Source organism: Sylvia atricapilla, chromosome 2 (assembly GCF_009819655.1).
Source record: "Sylvia atricapilla isolate bSylAtr1 chromosome 2, bSylAtr1.pri, whole genome shotgun sequence".
Classification (NCBI taxonomy): Eukaryota; Metazoa; Chordata; class Aves; order Passeriformes; family Sylviidae; genus Sylvia; species Sylvia atricapilla.
In genome coordinates this window covers 46779383-46800204 of record NC_089141.1, presented here as the reverse complement: position 1 = coordinate 46800204, position 20822 = coordinate 46779383, and the positions used below count along the sequence as shown (strand labels likewise).

General features: G+C 40.7%; 1 protein-coding gene and 2 non-coding genes across 4 annotated transcripts; 2 read left to right on the top strand and 1 right to left on the bottom strand.

Moving 5' to 3' along the window:
• The first annotated feature begins 631 nt into the window (after positions 1–631).
• On the top strand, positions 632–705 carry TRNAN-GUU (transfer RNA asparagine (anticodon GUU)). Its single transcript has one exon. It is a non-coding gene; the product is annotated as a tRNA-Asn (tRNA).
• Positions 706–952: 247 nt separating this feature from the next.
• On the top strand, positions 953–1025 carry TRNAV-AAC (transfer RNA valine (anticodon AAC)). The gene has a single exon. It is a non-coding gene; the product is annotated as a tRNA-Val (tRNA).
• A 2771-nt stretch (positions 1026–3796) lies between these two features.
• On the bottom strand, positions 3797–20795 carry USPL1 (ubiquitin specific peptidase like 1). Of its 2 annotated transcripts, XM_066313140.1 has the most exons (9): positions 20658–20795; positions 16298–16464; positions 15622–15750; positions 13731–14385; positions 11525–11611; positions 10980–11109; positions 9635–9760; positions 8819–8979; positions 3797–7277 (listed from the first exon to the last, which is right to left on the bottom strand). In XM_066313140.1, exons 2-9 carry the CDS (start codon positions 16394–16396, stop codon positions 5377–5379), a joined length of 3288 nt encoding a protein of 1095 aa, XP_066169237.1. In that variant the 5' UTR covers positions 16397–16464; positions 20658–20795; the 3' UTR covers positions 3797–5376. The 2 variants fall into 2 exon arrangements, with proteins under 2 accessions (XP_066169237.1, XP_066169238.1); XM_066313141.1 differs by lacking the exon at positions 20658–20795 and having other exon boundaries at positions 16369–18939.
• Positions 20796–20822: the final 27 nt, after the last annotated feature.

The following is a 20822-nucleotide window of genomic DNA, read 5'->3' as shown; positions in this document are numbered from 1 at the left end:
CAGATTCACAGATCTTTCTCTCCACTCTGCTTTGAGAAATCTCTTTCTCCCTGTCTCGTATCTGTAAGTGTTCCTGCTTTCCATTAGCTCTTGAAATAATTATCAAATGTCTTTGAATCAAAAATCACTGTGGGGTGAATTTTGTCTTCTGTTCTTCAAGTCTCTGGTCACAACCACTCCTTTTGGTACTGTAATTATCAGAAGGAAAGATGTTGGATCCCATGACCCCCTTAATAACAGGGCAATGCTAATTTTTGCCTTCCTCATCCTTGGCACATACTATCAGCTTCCTCTTGCCAGCTGAGCTGTCCCGGAGAGCAGCTTTCAAGCAGCTTTCAGGCTCCCACTTGCATCAACAGGCAGAACTTCAAACACTGCCTTTTTCTGCTTGTCCACTCCCAAGCCCTCAGGAAAGCAAACAGAAAAGCCTACAGAGAAAACAAAAAGGAAAGCAAAGGAAGGACCGTTTTTCAGATTAAGAAAGCAATCGAGCCCCAAAGCTGGTGATTAAAAACCCCGAAGCAGGCAGCCCCCAGAAGGAGCGGGGAGCAGCGAGAACACAAAGGGACACAAAGCCCGCCCCAGCCGCCGCGGGAATCAGCCCTGGCTCGGCGGCGCCTCTTCGCAGCGCGTCTCTGTGGCGCAATCGGTTAGCGCGTTCGGCTGTTAACCGAAAGGTTGGTGGTTCGAGCCCACCCAGGGACGCAGAGCAATTCTTTTGTGGTGCAGCGTGCGGTTTTTTTCCTTCCCTCCCGCAGGAGGCGGCGGCTGTAAGCGGTCCGCGCCGCCTTTATGCCGGTTGGAACTGCCGGTGACCCACTTTTGGCTTGGTGACCCCGGTGCTCCTGCCCCGCCGGGAGGAGTCTCACCCGCGGTGTGCGCTCACAGCGGGGCTCCGGGTGCTCCGTCCATTGGTCTAGGGGGACTGCCGGATCACTCCCCAATACCGGCAGTTTCCGTAGTGTAGTGGTTATCACGTTCGCCTAACACGCGAAAGGTCCCCGGTTCGAAACCGGGCGGAAACACCTCGTTTTTTTCCCTTCCCGGGTCACCGCGGACGCGTTTCTGGTTCCTCCTTCGGAACGCGCCGGCGGCCGCATGGGACACATCCCCGCCCGGGGTGGGACAAGGCCGAGCGGCCTCCGGGACTGCGGCGGGGCCGGAGGGAGGAGCAGGCCTGAGGGCTGTGCTGAAACTCTGCTTCAGGCCCATGCACAAACCTCTCGGCAAACGCGTTTTTCCCTGGAAAGATCGCCCAGAGGAGGGGAAAGGAGCCTCAGCTGATACGGTCTGAACATCATCAGAAACTTGAGAAAAACTACAAGCACTTGCCATGGGTGTTACAGAAGCCGCTGTAGATATTAACTTCCGTAGAAAGAGTGATACAGACCCAGGTGACCCAGGGGAGAAGCATCTGAGGGTTTCTTCGGCCTCTTCCGCGAAAACATATGCTGGAGATACGCAGTCCCTACTTCCTTACACTCCTTTCCCAGCATTTCCTCTTCTTTGTGGGCCCTGTGACTCCGCGGTGTTCTCCTGGGCTGTGCAGCTCCAGCATCTCCCTCGCAAACAACGACATCTCCTTTGTGCACAGCAGCGTAAAACTAAAAATGCCTCAAACTCCATCAGCCTTGTTACCCCACTAACCTTCTCTCCTGCTCTGTCTGCACGCTGTCTTAGATCTATATTTAGGCTGGAAGTTCTTCCCCTTCGAGACTGAATCCTGGTGGACTTCAAAGCACAGCACACACTTTGGAGCGTGAGCTGCTCGAAGGGTAATGTGCTTTGCTCTGAGCACGAAGGGGCTCACATCAAGAGCAGCTGCTGAAGGAACACAGACAAGACACAATGGATCTCTCTGATATATTGTCAGGAAGGGAATAATTATTTAAAGCAAAAAACAGTGATGGAAGAATAAATGGCAATTCCCAGCCATGAAAAATATGAAGATAAAAATCAGATTTGTAATCAGCACCACAGTAGATTTCTTGAACAGTATTCTAGCAGTTATACAGCTAGAAATCTATCCAGGCAGCTCCTTTGCAGATGTGTTGGTATACTGTAGGCAGGATGCAAAAAGTCAGCCCTGTTTTTCACCCTTTACTGTGTTATAAGAAGTGTTTGAATGTGTCATCAAGTAGTAAGATTTGAATCACAGCAACATCTGCAGAGCAGGCTCAAGATTCCAAATTCTTGAGTGCCACGATTTTATGCCTTTCCCAAATCAGAAGACACAGAGTAACAAGACTCTGCAGAGGGATCTGGACAGGCTGAATTGAAGGGCTGAGGCCAGCTTTGTGAAGTTCAAGAAGGCCGAGTGCCGGGTCCTGCCTTTGGGTCACAACAACCCCAGGCAGTGCTACAGACTGAGGACAGTGGCTGGGAAGCTGCCCAGTGGAAAAGGACCTGGGAGTAGTGGTCAGTGACAGGTGAACATGAGCCAGCTGTGCCCAGGTGGCCAAGAAGGCCAATGGCATCCTTGCTGGATCAGCAATAGTGTGGCCAGCAGGACCAAGGCAGGGACTGTCCCCTTGTACTCGGCACTGGTGAGGCCACACCTCAAAATCTGCGTTCAGTTCCGGGCCCCTCACTATAAGGACACTGAGTGGCTGGAGCATGTCCAGAGAAGGGCAAAGGAGCTGGGGAAGGGTCTGGAGTGAAAGATGTGGAGGAGCTGAGGGTGTTTAGCCTGGAGAAAAGGAGGTTCAGAGGGGACCCTATTCCTCTCTACAACTACTTGAAAAGACAGTGTAGCCAGGTGGGGGCAGGCCTTTTCTCCTAGACAAGAGACAGGATGAGAGGAAATGGTTTCAAGTTGTGCCATGGGAGGTTAGACTGACTGTTAGGAAAAAACTCCTCTCTGAAAGGATGGTTAGGAATTGGAAGAGCTGCCCAGAAGTGGTGGAGTCACCATCCCTGGAAGTGTTCAAAAAATGCAGATGTGGCATTTGGGGACATGGTTTAGTGGTGAAGATGACAGTGCTCAAAGCCATTAGACTTTGGGAAATATACTCTAGAACACTGATAAAATCTCCATAATACAGTGGCCAGCTTCTGATCACTACCTGTACTTCCTACATGCTCACCTGGTGTATTTCCAGTTGACAGAAAACCACTACAATACTTCGTATTCTCTTCCTGGCGAATTAAGAGCTTAATTTAAAAATTACCCTTAATATAAAACCCAGTAACATTTCAAATTCTAACCAGCTTCTTCAGTCATGGGGTTTTCATTCAACCTCAGCTGAATTCTCACTTGCACAGGACCGGAGGCAGTAAAACATTTATGGAAACAAACAAATCTGCACTGCATCATCTTTAGTTTTCCGTTCCAGAAAAAAAGACAGCCAGGAACACAGAGCACCTACAGATTTCTTTTCATACCTAGTTTAATCTCAAGTGATATTTGTTTGCTCTTAGGGTTTCTATATATACCTGTACCCACAGTGAATCCCACGCAGCTGCAGACCAAACTCTCCCAACTTCAAGTTTGTGGAGGGAGTGCCAGCAGTGACCAGAAGTCCTTGCTTCTGTCTGGGTATATCTGCACAGCAGGTGTGCCCCCACACCCTCCCTCCTCTGCCGTGAACCTTGTTACAAACCTCTCCAGCAGGACCTCCTCATCCTCTAGCAGGGTCTCTTCCTCCTGTTGCCCTGTGCATTCTGCACCAGCAACCCTTGCCTCGCTGCTTTACTCACCCCTGGGTCTGTGCTGTGTCCTAAGCCAGTGGAGAAGGAGTTCCCATGTCACAGCTGCAGGTCATCGCAACCCATTCATAGATAAATCATACTCTCATTTTGGTCAGGTTTTTTGATTTAATTAGGGAATTCACAAATGGGCAAACATTTCATAAGCAGTACACCAGCCCTTAACATTCAGAATCCATTCTTTTTTTTTTTTTTTTTTTTTTTTTCCTGTTGTAACATTAGCACAGTATTTAAAACAAAGAAACTCAAATTCTTCACAATAACTTCAATTTCAAAAATGAAAACATTTGCTGCTGGAAGTACCAGTTTGATAACAATGTACCCAATTGCAGCAGAAATAAGTTTGACACTGTGAGTTCAGGGCTATTGGTAGTCTTTCAAACACTTTTTAAACCTAGTTCAAACAATCCAAAAACATTAGAATCTGTAGCCATGCCTTGTAATAGCATTATGTTCAACTGCATCTACTGGAAAAAAAAGACCGAGCATTAGTGTTTTGAACTTGGGATCTAAAACAATGAAAAAATACAGAACGCCTCTAAAGATGTCTGATATAAAGACCTGCTGATAAAATCCTTCTCATTTCCAAGAACAACATACAGCTAATACAATTTTGCATAGAATGCTCTCAGCTTTGTGTCTATGCATTTAAAAAAAGACTCCAATCTTGCAAAATGAAAGCTATACAAATCCAGAAACACCAAGGTGTGAATCCCTCTGCTTACTCACTGCTGTCTTGCCATTTTCTTCCATTACTTTCTTCCTACTGACCTTGCCTCTCCTTTGCATCTCACATATGGTTGGGGGTGCATGCCTGAGTCACGAAAAACTCCAAGTGACAACAGTAATAGGCATTAACTTACAGTTAAATTGTTTCTAAGAACCCTTTCTTTTATTAAATGTTTTTGCAGCTGTGAAAAACTAACATGTGCATCTGATATTCTTTCTTAGTGATGCAAACGCTGGACCCAATCTTACTAATTCTACTTTAAAAAATAACCTGGCTCAGAAGATGTTCGACCATGTTATATTTGCAGTTGCCCAGGATGAACACTCAGTAGGTGCTGTAACTTTAAAAAGGAAAATTTCTACCATGTATCCATCTTTTCTTGGATCCAAGGGGCATGTGTACATCAGCATGAGCTTGTAGAACAGTAATTCTGTAAGGAGCTGAATGCCTAGCAGAATGCCAGCCTCATGTTTATGTTACGAATCTTCCTATCAGAGGATGGAAAATTCCCTGATTACAGAAGGTAATTTTTAATTTTTTTTTTTAATGTTGGACAAAATAACTTCAGGACTTGAGTGGTCCTGTAAAATCACTGCTACATAATTAGTATTTGTTACATCATCAAGATTACGGAACTTTATTTTTCAAACGCACTAGAGTATGGAAGTTTTTCGTATTAAAAAGCAGCAAAATTTAAGACTCATAGGAGCTTTTAATTAAAAATCATCATCATATCTGACAGCTAAAATAACTGCTTTACAGAAAAATAAAATTCATTAAACCCTGATTTACTTGTTACATTAAGAAAAAAAACCCCTCAAATGTAAATTGTTCAAGTACAGCCAGTGTGCAATTAAACTAGTTAAAAAATATAATTTAGTAGTGCTTTGTTTCAAAATATACATAATACTGAAAAAAACACCCAAGAAACTCAGTATTTACCAAGTTTCAAACAGAGTTTCATCAAAATGAGGTAAATCTATGTCAGCTGCCATTGAGCTGGGTGCTGAAATTGAGAACAGGTCTTCGAGGATATCATTTCTTGTAGGACTTTCAAAAGCAAGTTTTTTCACACATTGTTTGTTCATTGCATCAAGCTCAGAATTAGTGTCCTTTACAGGACTGTAGTAATTGTGGTCCTCACTTGTCACTGCTGCCTGTGGCACACTGGTGTTCCTATCAGGCACGGTCGTGGCCACGCTGCTGTGCACCATTTCCATGTACGTACGCTCATCTTCGCTCTTTGGAGCCTCCAAGGAAGAGCCAGTTGAAGCAGGGGACAGTAATTCTGCCAGTATTTCATCAGCCTTATCATGGCCGGTGCACCCTGGCACAGAGTTTGCATTAAATTCAGATTGATTACCTGTGACATCAATCTGATACTGCAGCTCCCTTAAAAAGCTCTGCAATAATTCACTGTCATTTTGAGATTCTGTCTGCAATGGGGTGTTTATGTCTCCACTCACAGGTTTTTCCTGTTTCATCTGTTCCACTAATCTATCCAGTGAAGCCAACTTCTTCTTTTTAGCATTAAGTTTTTTTAACAATTTTAGGCGAAGTTTTTTTGTTTTGTCACTGTCTGACTCTTCTGCCTTACCAGAGTTATAGCCAGGTGAAGGAAACTGAGTCACTTTACCCGAGGTACTCAACCTACTTTCTGATTTAGTCCAAGTTGGACCTACAGTAGTGGTATGATTTGCTATTGGAAGACAAGTGCTTTGAGAAAATCCTTTGAAATTTGATAAAGGATGAGTATTATTACTCTGAGGAGTCAGTAACTTTGGGGTCTCAGTTGTTGTCTTTATACCTCTGCTTTGAAATCCACCAAAGTTACTTGCGCCCTTAATTGGCAGCCGAACGTCACTTATTTTTTGCACAGAGGGAGTTTTGCAATTTCTCTCATTCTTGAGAGCTGAGGCACTTGAAGGCATAAAAGAACTATTCTTGATTAATAATTTCTTTACCCAGCTTCCTACAAATCCTCCTTTTTGGTCTTTGTGTGAAGGCTGAACTGAATTACTGGCACCAGAAGAACTGCCAGCTTTAGAATTAATTACAGCCTGGCTTGCATCTTTCAAGTCAGGTGATTTTTGTATAGTATTTTCTACTGCTAAAATCTTCTTGTTTAGCAGTAGTTCTGAATTTAATCCATGTTCTCTGTTAGCTAAATTAGTTCCATCATTTAATTGAGAAGGCAATGAGTCAGATGAATCAGGGTCACGTTTCTTGGGCACAGGAAGAGTAATATTTACTGGGTTCAACTCTTCTAGAAGTAAGCTAATACTGGAATTTTCATGTAACATAGATTCATTGTTCATAGCTAGACTAGTTCCAGCAAATTCTTCTGTATATGGAGTGCTAAGTGAAAAAGCTGGTTCCTGCTGTTGTGCTGTGGCACATCCATCAAGAAGGTTATTTCCTACCATCAGTCCATTAGGCAGTGATTTATCTTCCAAGTCAACTAGAACTTCATCAAGCATCAGTCTTACAAGATCACCGTCTGCCAGATTTTCTAAACCATGATGAACAACACTTTGGTCCTCAGCTACGTGCTGCTGTTTATTCTCTGGAGCCCTCACAGAATCCTCTTTGGAGTGTTCTGCAGGTGCTTTGCTGACAATGTTATCAAAACCACAATGCAACACCGTGGAATTTGAATGTACATTATTAAGAGGAGAATCTTCACTATTTTTACTTTGGAACTGTGAATTCAGTTCTTCTGGCACACAGGATGCTTTCTTTTCCCAGATAACAACATGAATCTCTGAAGGAGGAACTTCAAATCTTTTATGTCTCTTGCAATACGGACCCTTTAAATCATCACATTCGAGCCAAGTTCCTGAAAAATAGCAACCAGTGCAGAGACTCAGAGACTCTTAAAATTGAAGTCACTATCCTCACACCTGTCAAGTATTTTTATTAACCCATTCCCCTGACAAGCAGAAAATAGAGTTGTTTTTTTCTCCAGAGAAAACTGGGAGACTTCCACTGTAAAAAGATCAAATACAAGAAGAACTTGCAGCAATATTATTACAGGTCAGAGTAGGTCAACCATAAAACAAAGCTAGCTAAGGGTGTTTTTTGGCTGAAACATCTTGTCTGAAAATACCCTCACAAGTCTGAGGTAAGAACCACCTCTCAAATTAAGTTTCTCTGTAGACCTTTTCATTGCCTGGGTAGGAGGGACTGCTCATTTTAACACTCTTGTCTCATCACCTGCAAACTGTTCATAGATCATGAAAGAATATTTTACAGCTTCAAGAATTTAAAAACAGATATATATGACATATAGGAAGTTCTTAACTAGGCATTTCCCAGCTGTTTCCTCTTCACATTTCTTTTTTATCTCTGGCAGTATGATTTACACAATTTTCATGTTGTCACAATACTTCATAAGATTGTACCCCATGCTCTCTACAGGGCCATGATTATCAAAATATCAGCCTTCCACCTTCTCTGATTATGGATCTTCTACCAGTGGTACAACCATCTTACCATTAGTAATGTTTCTAGCATGGATTTGTGCCTCCCACCCCTGAGGTGCCATAAAGTTCACATATAAAAATAACTTCATTAATTGCTCATAGTACCATAGGTTACCTTGCTTCCAGCCAAGAATGGATGAATCACTGGTTTAAAAATAAACAGTACTATTTATTCCACAATCATGGTCAGACTGCATTTTTAAACTTTTATGAAGTTATGAAGGGAAAAAAACTCTACAGCCAAATTACTTTCCTCAGTAAATGCACTGTAAGACAGCAGAGTGCAGTTAAACCAACTGAAAATCTCCACTCTGAGAAATGAGTCCCTCCAGTTATTCACAACATTTTAATATGAAGGTTAAAATGCAGACAAAAGAAATCTTTGTTATTATATATCAACGGCTGAGACTACTGCAGTAACCCATAAAACGTTTCATGTAGACTCAGGAAATATTATGGTAGATAAGAACCATAAAATCTATCTTATCTCTCTTTTATGAGGAAAGACTGAGGCAGCTGTGACTGTTCAGCCTTGAGAAAAGACAACTGAGAGGGGACCTCATCAGTGTCTGTAGGTATCCAGAGGGAAGTGTCAGGACAGCTCCAGGCTCTGCTCAGCAGTGCTGAGCAATAGGGCAGAAGGCAATGGGCAGAAACTGATGCACAGGAAGGTCCACCTGAATGTGAGGAAGAACTTCTTTACTGTGCAGTGAGCACACACTGGAGCAGAATGCCCAGAGAGGCTGCGGAATTTCCCTCACAGGAAATATCTGAGAACCATCTGGATGCCATCCTGTGCCATGTGCTCTGGGATGACCTTGCTTGAGCAGGGAAGTTGGATGACCCCGTGACCCCGTGTGGTCCCTTCCAGCCCGACCCATTCTGTGATTCTTACCATCAGGATTCAAAGACCAGCTTATGAAGTGCTTCTTATCTGTTTGGTACTGAACAACAGATGTTATTTGGTAGGTGACTTCCTCAAATTGAAACGAATATTTCTCCAGGTTGTTATGTGGCAAGCCTCCCACAAAATGTAATGTTAATATTGAGGGTAGTCTGATAAAGAAACAATAAAGAACCAGTTTATTACAATAAAACAGTGGCAAAAGTTCCTAATGAAAAAGTAAGACATCTCTAAGAGTATGTAATTCTGCCCTTACTATTCTGCTTCCTCACAGACTCTTCAGATTGCACAGGAAGCACAAAGGGAAAAGAATATCCCAACTGGATATTCCATTTAATTACAGATTAGGGGAGAAAAAACAAACACCAAATAAGGGATTTGAAGAGTGAGGAAAAGTTGAAGAAAAACTACCCTGTGCCATAAACACAGTAGCAAGGGACATTGTTCCCAAGTCAAATAAGTAAACAAATGATCAAACAACTTATATCCACAGCAGAGGCTGTGAAAAGGCTGACACTGGATATCAGTTGTCTTTATTTACTACTTGATAGTTAAGTATTTATGACCTAGCTCAGACACGTGTGCTGATCAGCATGTTAAGCACTGCTATGTGTTTAGTAAACACAATTTGCTATTTCAGCTTTTAAGAATGATCTAAAATCTTTAAAAGTGAGTACTGATTGGAGTTTAAGGTTTAGAATCTCTGCAAACCCACAGTAATAGTTTGGTTTCAAAAGTCATAGGTTCAATAAATGAAGTCTCAGAACTTTATGTATGTTACTTTTACGTTTACATATTCAAACTTACTTTTCCAAGATCATCTGTCGCCTTTGAGATGCATTACCACAGTTATTACATGGTCCAATATGAACAGCGTTAAGTGGATGCCAGTCAGGAATTACATTTGTAAATGTTGTTAGTGTTTTCTTCAATCTGGACACACACACACATTAAAAGAGTAAACTGAGTTTGTGATCAGAAAACAATAAATATGCATACTTTACCAGGAAACAAGTTATAAAAATATTATAGCAAACCCAAATTCTATTCCTGTTCATGTCATTTGTGTGGAATTCACTGTGACAGCATCACATCCAAGTCAGCCCTGAATTCAGTTCTGCCAAACAGCATCAGTCACTTGTTTTCAGCAGCCCTGTGGCCTTCAGTTTCACATTATTTGCTTTTTCTCCCTTTTAAAGTTATCTTGGTTTCCTTTCCTACATAAGACAGAGCTTGTACCAGAATCTGCATAATTTACTAGCCAGTACAGAATCACAAGGAGAGAAGAAAGCAGCAACAAATTACTTGAGAATCCGTGTCATACAAGGTCTTGTTTTTAAAAACCAGTACGTTCACAGCAGATTACACAGAGGTTACACCGTTGTACAAAAATACAATGTATGGGATATTACAGTGAAGTAACATAGTTTATTCATTCATTAGCCACAGAAAGGACTTCCTCTACATTCAACCAAAACTAGTTTTAATCTTATAAGAAAGCACAGACTGTAACAAAGGCCCTTGAAGACATCCTGTTAGCCAGGGCTACATATTTACTTTCCAGACTAACAGAATTAATCTCATTTTACTTGGGGATCTAAAATTTTATTATATAAACCTAATACAGTGGAGGGAAAACAGATGTTTTTCAAATAAAATGAGCTGTCTTCTGAAGGTGTCTCTCTTTTCCTGCTGACTCTAAAAGGACCCTAAATGACAAGCTTGTACCTGTGGCTACACAGAACTAAATCAATTCTCAAGAAATTAATCCCCTGTAATACTATTTTAAAATAGATAACCTATGTTAGAGAATCTCTGATTCTTTGAAACCCAAGTGAATATTCCAGATATTTCTCAAAAGCAGAAGTGTACTAGGCATACATTCTTTAGAACCCCAACAATTTTTATACTCTCAGCAAAATATCAGAGTGAGAATGTCCAGAGACTCACATGGTTACCTACTGTTTCTTTCTTAACTAGTTGATAACATGGTTGCTTAAGACATGGAATGGCAGTGAACTATTTGCAAATGAAAAAGCAGATCATGTAAAACTTCAACAACAAGCTTAAACCTGGAAATCTGAAGAAAACCAACTACTATATACAGACTTAAAAAGGTAGGTAAAGTAGAACAGCTATATAAAAATCTCACCGGTCCTGATATTTGTGGCCACAATTTACACATTCAAACTTCCATGAAAAAGAATGCAAGAATAATTTCTCAGCTTGCTGATCCACCTGTAAGAGTAGCTGAAGTGCAAACACTGGATTCTCCACATTACCTTCAAAGATGGAGCAGAAAAAAATGGTCACTAAATATCTGAAATCACCTTTCAGTACCTCAAAAAGGAAGAAGATAAGCCTATTATTATGATTTAAATTTCAGTTATTATTTCAAGGCTCTATTTGTAATTCTCACAGCAAAGGGATTAATCCATGTTATTAGGTGGTTATCAATGACAATTTCACAACTATGGCATAATTACAAAGATTACCTGCTCTCTAAAAAGTCAAAATGGGCAAAGGGCAAAACAGCTGATCATACTGTAGAGTATGTGCAAGTCACCAATAGAAACAAATGTGTCTCTAAACTTTCTTGTATGCATACATGCACACATACTTTTATGTATGACATAAAAAGCTTTACCTCAAGGGTTTCCTGAAAGTAATTACTGAGGTGCTGCTCTAATTACTTACCCAATTCACACCTCAACTGAGGCTGAAGTTCTGTAAACATGACATTTCTGATTTCATTGAGCTGAGATTCTGCTTTTGGAAGAACATCTGAAGAAAAAAATACATGTCTTAACGTAGTCATGTGTAACAGACCCCACGCCTTTACATACATGTATAGCCTGCACTTCCTCTCTGCAAACCCACGACTTTCATACTGACCCGTACTTGCCTAAGACTTGTTGGTAGAACAACCAATTCTTGGTATTAATAGATTTGAAAATCAGAGAAGAATTTACACAAGTTACAGTTTACTGCAGCCTGCTGACTAAAAACTACTTGCTCTGACTTAAATTATGACTAAGAGCCTGTGCCAACAGCTTTGAATTAAATTTTTTTTAAGGATACTGTGACCACACATTACAAATCCTGAAGATTCAGAGATTAAAACTTTAAAACTTAAGCATTAAGACTAAAAGCACAAAAATTTGCTTACATGCTTTCTAAGGTTATACAGTTCAAATAAAACACTTAAATATATTGTTTCAGATTAAATACCAATTTCCTAAGTGAGTCTTTAAAATAGTAAAAATATTTTTAAATCTAAAAATAACTTCTTACTTTATATATCTTAGTATTTTAATTTTGCTCGTTGTTTAAACACAAGTACATACTTTAGGCACAAGCAAGAACATAACTTCTACTACACAATCATGATCATAACCTGCAGAAATTAAAGGAAATATTTAGAATAGCTGTTGAAACTGCTAATTACATATAAACCACATAAGTTATATGTGGACTTCTTCTCACATAGAAAAAAGAAAATAAGTTTCTTGCAGCTATATTGCTTTTGCTTTTTAAAAAAGCTGTATGCAAAATACACTATAACATTACACAGAAGAGCAGAACCAATTCTACACTTATTCTCCACAAAAATACTCTTCATTCAATTCCCTATCCACTGTTAACCTGAATAAACTAATTTGTTTTTCTGCAATTGAAATGAAAAGGTTTAATTTCTTTCAAATTAACACTGTATTCCAACACTTAACATTCCCATTTAAGGCTTACTGCACACCAGAGCTCCTTTGCAAACACAGTCCAACAAAGAAAAACATCTCAGACAGGTTCTAGGATGGCAGAAGGCTTCCCAGTAACAGCTGAACACCTAAACTCAAGCAGCCTGACTTCCTGGCAAGCACAGTACATGAAATCATCCAGAATATTTTGGGGTTTTCTCCCTGTTTTGTAACATGGATTAAACCACTTTTGATACACATTATTTTTCCCAGGAAAGACAGAACTTTATTCAAGTTACCTACGGCTGTTCTGTGACCGTGGTTTATATACTTAAACACACATAGTCCAAGCAAATGTCCACTGAAATTCAGGAGAGGCACTGGCTAACCAGAGAGCTTTATTCCTTCTGTAATAGATCATACCTTACAAGTTTAGACTTATGACACCAAAAGTCCAGTCCAAGAGAAATAGTGATCCTAGGTTAGGAGTCTTAAACAGAACAGAAAATGACCAAAGGCCACACCAGTAGAATACAGTGACACATCCTCCTCAATTACAGTCCTCCAATGTGTTAAGCTGAGCTGACCTGTTAACCCCGTTAAGGGTTACTGAGCACGCACTAACCCTTTCCAGACCATATGATCCTGGTTAATGTGTTAGACTACTTCTGACTGAAGCAGGTTAGGGAACACTGTCATCTACAGCAGCTTGCAGACCTCAGGGGAAGCATTCCTTCAATGAGCACAGCTGAGCTACACAAGAACTTACGTCCTCAAATTTACTATTTTTTGTGCAACAAGGCAACTGCCCATTTACACAAGGATATAAACCACAACAGAAATTGTTCTGAAGATCAAGGTTAGAACAGTAACCTAACACATTAACCAACAGAGGGGAAGGAAACAAAGTTAGAGTGAATTACATAAATAATTCATACTATCCTTATGTTGGATATGACGAAAAAAATTTAAGAGATGCTTGGTGTTTGATGCCTTTAGAGAGTGCATGTCTGCCCCAAGAAAAACAATTTCAGATGTTACCAGGATTTTGCTAGATTAAACACACTATTCTGCAAACTCATGGTAATAGTTGTATTTTTTGTGATCTTGAAATAGAAAGGAGGCATATATAAGTGCACTGTGCTAAATTCCACATATTTGTAGCTAATCAGTCTGACTATGAGGAAACAGCAGCTAAATTGACTCACCTTTTACTTTACTCCTTTTACAGGTATTCAGAAGAACAGATGCTTGATTATACTTTGTTACGAGTTTCTGGAGTAAACATTTTCCATTGTTGTATTCTTCTGTTAGAGCAGATTTCAATGTTTCTAAGTGCACCAGTGCTGACAAAATACAATCTAACCAACAGAGATTATGTATGCCTCTCCACTGAAGACACAAATCTCTGTTATTACTGGAATCTTTACTCTCTTTGAGTGAAATTTCAGATGCTGTTGATAAAAGCTCAGAATTTGGCAATAGTTGTGTTTTGGGACTAGAAGTCTTTGGTGGACTTTCTTGGTAGTTGTTGGTCTTGGTGGTTGTTTCAAAATCCACCTTCTGCATGCAGGATCCCTCCTGGTTGCCAGAGTTTTGCTGGTCATTTTGTAATACATCATGTAGGCTTGCCTTGGGAATACACAAACTGCTCTGGTAGCCTTTCACAATGGAGTCTGCATTAATGGTGTGCTCAACATTGACATTGTTAGTTCTTGCTCTTTTTGGATCTGATTCAACAGTAGAAAAGTCACTGGTATCACTCAATTTTCTTTTCTTGTGAGTAGCTGGAACTTGATGATCTTCTGAATCAGTGGAAATAATTATGCTGTTTAATGGTTTATAACCAAGTGGGTAGATACACTAAAGGAAAGAAAGAAGATTACAGTGAAATCTACAAAGCATTTTCAGCTGAACAAGAACTAAAGAAAGTACAAAACATAATTTTAAAATGCAGTTGAATCCCAGAATCATAAAATGGCTTGGTTTGGAAAGACGTTATAGACCATCAAGTTCCAAACCTCCTGCCATGGGCAGGGACACCTTCTAAAGGACCAAGTTGCTTAGATCCCCATCCAAACCAGCCACAGGGACTTCTGTAAAGTGATATTTTAATTAAATCAATACATATATTCAACATAGATATGACAGGAAGGGTCAGTTATCCCTCCATTGTCTTATAAACAACTGTGAAATAAATGTATCAGTAGTGACATTTCAACACTACTTTTCAAGTAAATTCCTCCAACCTCTGCAAACAACTTAATTTTGCTAAGGGAAGTCCTCTTGTCTTACTCTGCTAAATCCATTCCTTTAGAGTACAGATTTGACATTATTATCTCATGCCTAAGAGACTACTGGTGTCCAAACTGGCAGGGTATCTTTCAGGCTAGCTCAATGACCAGATGGCAACCAGAACATAGATAAATCCCTATTACCAATCTCCAGAACTATACTGTAATTAGTTAAAAGCAGGAAAGAATGGGAAAACCAACTCTGAGACCCATACCTAGTCTAGTTTCTACTAATTTAAGAGCACCAGTCTGTTTGGGATCACTTTACTCTCCCCACACACAGAGCAGTGAAGGGAGAGGCAGCAAAATCACAACTCAAATATTAAGCAGCAAAGAAATACAGCTAAGGTTAAAATTAAAAGGGGGGGGGGGTAAAGAAAGAAAAACATTGTAATTGCAATTATAAACCTATACCCAGACTTAAAGAAGGGAAAATGGGAGACTCAGATCTGCTAGATTTATGCACTGTTTACATGATCATCTAATATTCACCTTCTACTCTGACTTGTACAAAAATTTATTTAGTACCACTTGTGGTCCCTTGTTACATGAGAAGAACCCTCCTATATTTCATTTTAATTTACACTTTTAATCCTTTAGGGTAGCTACTTTAGTGCCCAAACACTGCATATGAACAGGTTAGTTCTGTTTTTCCCTATTGGTAAGAAAAATCCTGCAGCATACAGATGCAGAGGGGTCCTATTTCAACAGTCTGCTTACCACCAACAAAATCATGGGCTTAGAGAGGTGTAACTGCTGAAGGTAAAGGCCTCTGCATAAATAAAACTCTTTATTAACGTAATACCTGAGGATTTTCACAAAGGAAAATGGACTCTTCAAAATTAAGGCGGTAAGTCCGTAAACCTTGGATCTGACCCTTCTCTTTGCAGACTGGACAATACTCATGTGCAGTTCTTTCCGCAGGATTACAGTTCTAAAATAAAAACAAACCAAGAAAGATAAAGCAGCCTAAGTTTATGTATTTCATACATTATCCCAAGGTAAGACATACTTATCAAGATACAAAATCATTGTTCAACTCCCAGATACATTACAATACAATATAAAAAAGCAAACCACATTGGTTTCTTCTTTATTATTTTTAATATATTTGTATGGTAGCATGATTTAAACAAATATATATTTTTACTTAAATATTCAAATAAGGTGTCTTTAACAACACAATTATGCACATTTTATTCTACTTGAATTGAACCACAGGAACCTTATTGTCAGGGAACACAAGCTCAGATCTTTGAAAGACAAATCAATTTTCATAGGAATGCAAACAATTGTAAAAATAGTGCCAGTAAAAAACATAGGCACATATTTACTTAGAATAATCTTTCGCCATTGTTATAGATTTCCGTGGAAAATAATTTCGATTTTTTTTTTTTTTGTAAAATTAAGACCAATTAAAAATCTCTCAAAACAGAGAAAAATATGAACTTTGCACATATGTAAAACAAGTGTCAACTGACTTTTCCCAAATACCCCACCATGTGGAGTGTCGAATTCCCTATACCAGTCCCTTCTCCAATCACTTGCAAACCATTTGTAGTCTTCTGGGTATCCATCATTCTGAGTCACTGGCTAATTTATGTCACTTGTAACAATGTCATGACCACTAAGGATTTTTCAAAGACTCCTGAAAAATAAGAAGCGAATAAAACAATTAAAGAAAAATTAGACTGAAGTTTGGGGAAAAAAATACCAACAACAATGCAGCTTGCATAATTTGTGGAAATTAATTCAGAAGAGTATTTTCTAAACTGAAAATACTTTTTTTTTGTTCCAGTGCAGACTGTGAACTCAAAACTTTAAATTAAAAAACTACAGGGACCCAATCCCACTCCTGTTGACTTGAATCTAACTAGAATAAATATACATCTCTTCAAAATGCATGAGGAAATTCCTGAATTGCAAAGTAATCAATGTAGTATCTTTCCTTCAGCCACAACTGTTCCTTTTTCATTACTTCACTGAAAAACATTCTCTCCCACACCATGATGTCCTTCCAACCCTTTTATACAGTACAGCAATAACTGCTTACAAAGAAAGAAAAAATTTCCAGGCATTCTTGAGATCAGTGTAAATACTAGTTCAACCTGAACCTACTCATAATATTTGGCAAGAGACCCTACAGAACTGCATGGAATGCTAAAAACCAACAGAGCATGAATTTAAAAAGCACAACAGAAAAACACAACCACTCAGATTTCAAATCAGACCCCCCATGGCAACTTAAGAGTGGGTCAAAATTAGGTGATATCCTATTGATACTTCCAGTGTTTCCAGCAGCACTTTTCAGAATTATCAGGCTGCAGCTTGTACAGACAGTATTATTCCTGATGTATGAAACTAATGGTTGTAATAGAAGGCACGAACATAAAAATATCAATCCATGTGCCTTAGAGCACGTTTAGCTTTCAAAGTAATGTTGTAGGGTACACAAGAAACAGCATGATCCAGGGCTCATGCAAGGTGAAAATTAATGAATTAGCTCAAGGTATACAAGCTTGTTGGAGGATAAAGGAAAGACAAGCACCTCGACTTTTCACACAGTGGCAGCAGCACTATCACACTGCATCTCAACTCTGTTATCATGTATTTAGTCTAGCCAGGAAGCTGAGTTGTTTTATACAAGCTGTACAGATAACAACCTTTATCATAGGATATATCAGACTAAGATACATAACTTTATTTTTCAAGGGACTTTAAGTCAATTCCTTGGCAGGAAGCAGTCTCAGCGCTCCAGAGTAAATAAAAAACAGATCACATGACAAAAACTCCTGAGAAATTTCCCACCACAAGAATTCAACACACACTCAAAAGGTTAGTAACATTAAGAACCTGAGGTTATTCCATTTTAAGCACACCCCTAGGTTTTATAAAACATATTTATCTCTTTGCAAGGCCCTGTTTAGGTTAACAGCTCTCTCAAAAGGAAAGCAAGTTTGTTTTTTTTCTGGTTGTGTTCCGTTTCTGTTACTTCTGTTCTTTTCAAAGCTTAAATACTGTGATGTATAAGATGTTCCGAGAGGTACAAGACCTACCCCAGCTATAATCACCCAGGCAATAGTACCACAATATTGAAATAAAGAATTTTTATTTCTCTTACGAATTCAGTAATAATTTTAAAAAATTAATTATTCTTTTAGTTCAAAGACAAACATAACGAGCAAATAAAATGGGTCTGCCAGTATTAGATATGCAGAGTGGTACCAAGAGGCCTGCCTGTACTCCTCAAAGTTTCTAACAGTACAGGAAGGTACTGGTGATTCTTGCACAATGTACAAACACTGCGCATCAGATCAACAGCGCCAAGAAGAACAGCCAAGTAAAAGACTGCTGCATCAAGTACTGCAACAACTGAACTGCTGCATTGTAGCCACGTGCAATAACTGCATTACAGATGGGAAAGTACACGGGAATGCATGCTCAACCTTACTAGGTAGTGCTCTAAACAATTAATGCTACTTTCCTTCTTTAAGTCTGAATATTGAAAAATGTAATGCAAAATGTGCTACAGATGTGACTTAATTATCGTTATGCTCTGGCTAAGCTTCCTTGTGTAGATGAGTTGATCTAACAACTTGCTGCTGCAGAATAGGGGCATCACTTCTTTATTTCCCTTCCCTCCACTTTCCCTGACAGCTCATGTCCTCATCAGACTTTTTATTAACTAAATGAACTCACAAAACAGCAGAAAACTTAGTAAAGCACCAGTTTTTCTGCTATTCCAGGGAATTAAATTTGCCTATGAAAACTCCAATGACCTAGGGAGGGCAGCAGATAGAAAGTAAGGAGAAGTTGGAGGATTAGACATATGGATTTGAAATAGAACAACAGTTCTAGTTCCATGCCTAAGGAACTGGTTGGATGGCCACATCCAAAGAGATTCAGCTCAATGTATCAAGCACAAATCAGTGGTGTCCCTCAAGGGCCCATATTGGGGCCAATACTTTATTATCTCCATCAAAGAGAGACTGCCTGTGGGATCTGGATTCTGCCCCAGTGACATCCCACCTGAAGTGCTGGGAACTGAGTAATGATGTGGACCTGCTGGAGCGAGTCCAGAGCACTTCTCCTATGAAGAAAGGCTGTGAGAGCTCAGACTATTCAGCCTAGAGAAGAGCAGATTCCAGAGAGAAGAGCTCTCTCTTACTGCAGCCTTTCAGTATTTAAAAAAGGGTTATGAGGAAGAGATTTAAAGAGTAAAAAAAACTTTTACTGGGATCTGTAGTGACAGTACCATGTGCAGTGATTTTAAATTTAAAGAGGGCAGATTTAGACTGGATTAAAGGGAGAAATTCTCTACAATCAGGATGGTGGGACACTGGGAAAGGTTGCTCAAGGATGCTGTGGATTTCTCATCATTGGAAATGTTCAAGGTCAGGTGGGACAGAGCTTAGAAGAACTTGGTCTAGTGGAAGGTGTCCCTGCCCACAGCAGGGGAGTTGGAACTAAATGATCTTTAAAGGTCTCTTCCAGTCCAAACCATCACATCAAACAATTCTATGGAAAAAGGGACCTGGGCCTTTTTGATCATAACTGTACCTTGTGAAACAGTACCTTATGAACTAAAATCAGTTACAAACTGCAAAAGGCAAGCAACAACAGTGATTACACTACGGTGAAGAGAATATCTCCTTCTTCAAAGGCTAAAAGGACATTTAAAAATAACCTTTCGATAAATCACCTTACAAGTCGTTTCCTTCATCAAGGGGATATTGAAAAGATTAAAAGACACAAATATGAAAAAAAAAAAAAAGTTGTTAGTTACTGTTCCATTCTTTAGACAGTAAAAAATCAAAGTACTAAGGTTTTTTTCTTTATCTGAGTTCATAACTACAAATATCAAAATCTCAGCCCATACCTGAAAAATTGACAGCTTTGGCTACAAAATGTATTTTGTTACACGCTACAGTAACATCGTTCCTGTGATAAAGCAACTGTCTCTCCAGCACAGCCTGCAAGTACTGGGCAGAACCGCAAGGCTCCGTGGTGTGGGAGCAATATGAATTCCTTTTCTGAAAATAGCCTAACATAGACTAAGCAAATAAAGATAAAGCCAATGACATTGCAAAACGAACCAGAGTGCAACATCATTACTCCACTGTTCTAAGAGTTTCTTTTACAGGCAGACTTCCCTGAGATCTCCATACATTAAATGCTTTTATGGGTGTATGACCCATATGGGGATAGGGACCACGTTTTGCCGGCACATCATTCAGTCCTTCCGAAACAAAAACGCGAAAAGGAAAAACACCGCCTAAACTAGCGCAGTTTATTATAGCTGCAGCTAAGAGGCAAGATTTGAGGAAGGCAGGCGGTCTGTGTCCCACGGCAGTGGAAATGAGAGGCACGGGGCGTGGATGCCACCTAACCAGCCGTCGGGGCAGGCCCGGCGCGGGGCTGCTGCTCTCCCTCCCTGCCACACGAAACGTGCTCGGCTTTTTCAGATAAACCTAAGGGTAAACTGCCTCCTGAGTTCCCACTCCACATCCAGAGCGGTGCACACGCTACGGAAAGACCGCAGAAGAAAAGAGGCGTTCACAGAGTTAATCGCCGAGCACTAGAACACCGTGCCAGGGGCGGACGCGTGCGGACACACACGCGGTCCCTCCCCGGGCGCATCTCTGACGAGCGAGGCACGGAAGGCCCGCGCCCTTCCTTCCCCGCGCTGCTAGTGACATGAAATACTCAGTCGGCATTTCGGGACCCGCCAGACCCCCCCGCTCTCCGCCGCGGCCGCCCCGAAGGGACCGGGACAGGCCGGGCCCGCCGCTCCCCGCCGGCCGAGCCCGGGCCCGCTGCGCTCGGCGGCCCCGCTCTCACCTGCGGCCGCCGCCGCTCCCGGCTCCCGCCGCGGCCCCGGACCCCAGCGCGCGTAGCCGCCGCCGCCCCCCGCCCGGCCGCCGCGCAGCTTCCGGCGCGCTCCCGCCGCCATGCGGGCCCGCCCCGCTCCCGGCAGCCAGCGGGCAGCCCGCCGCTCCTCCGCGC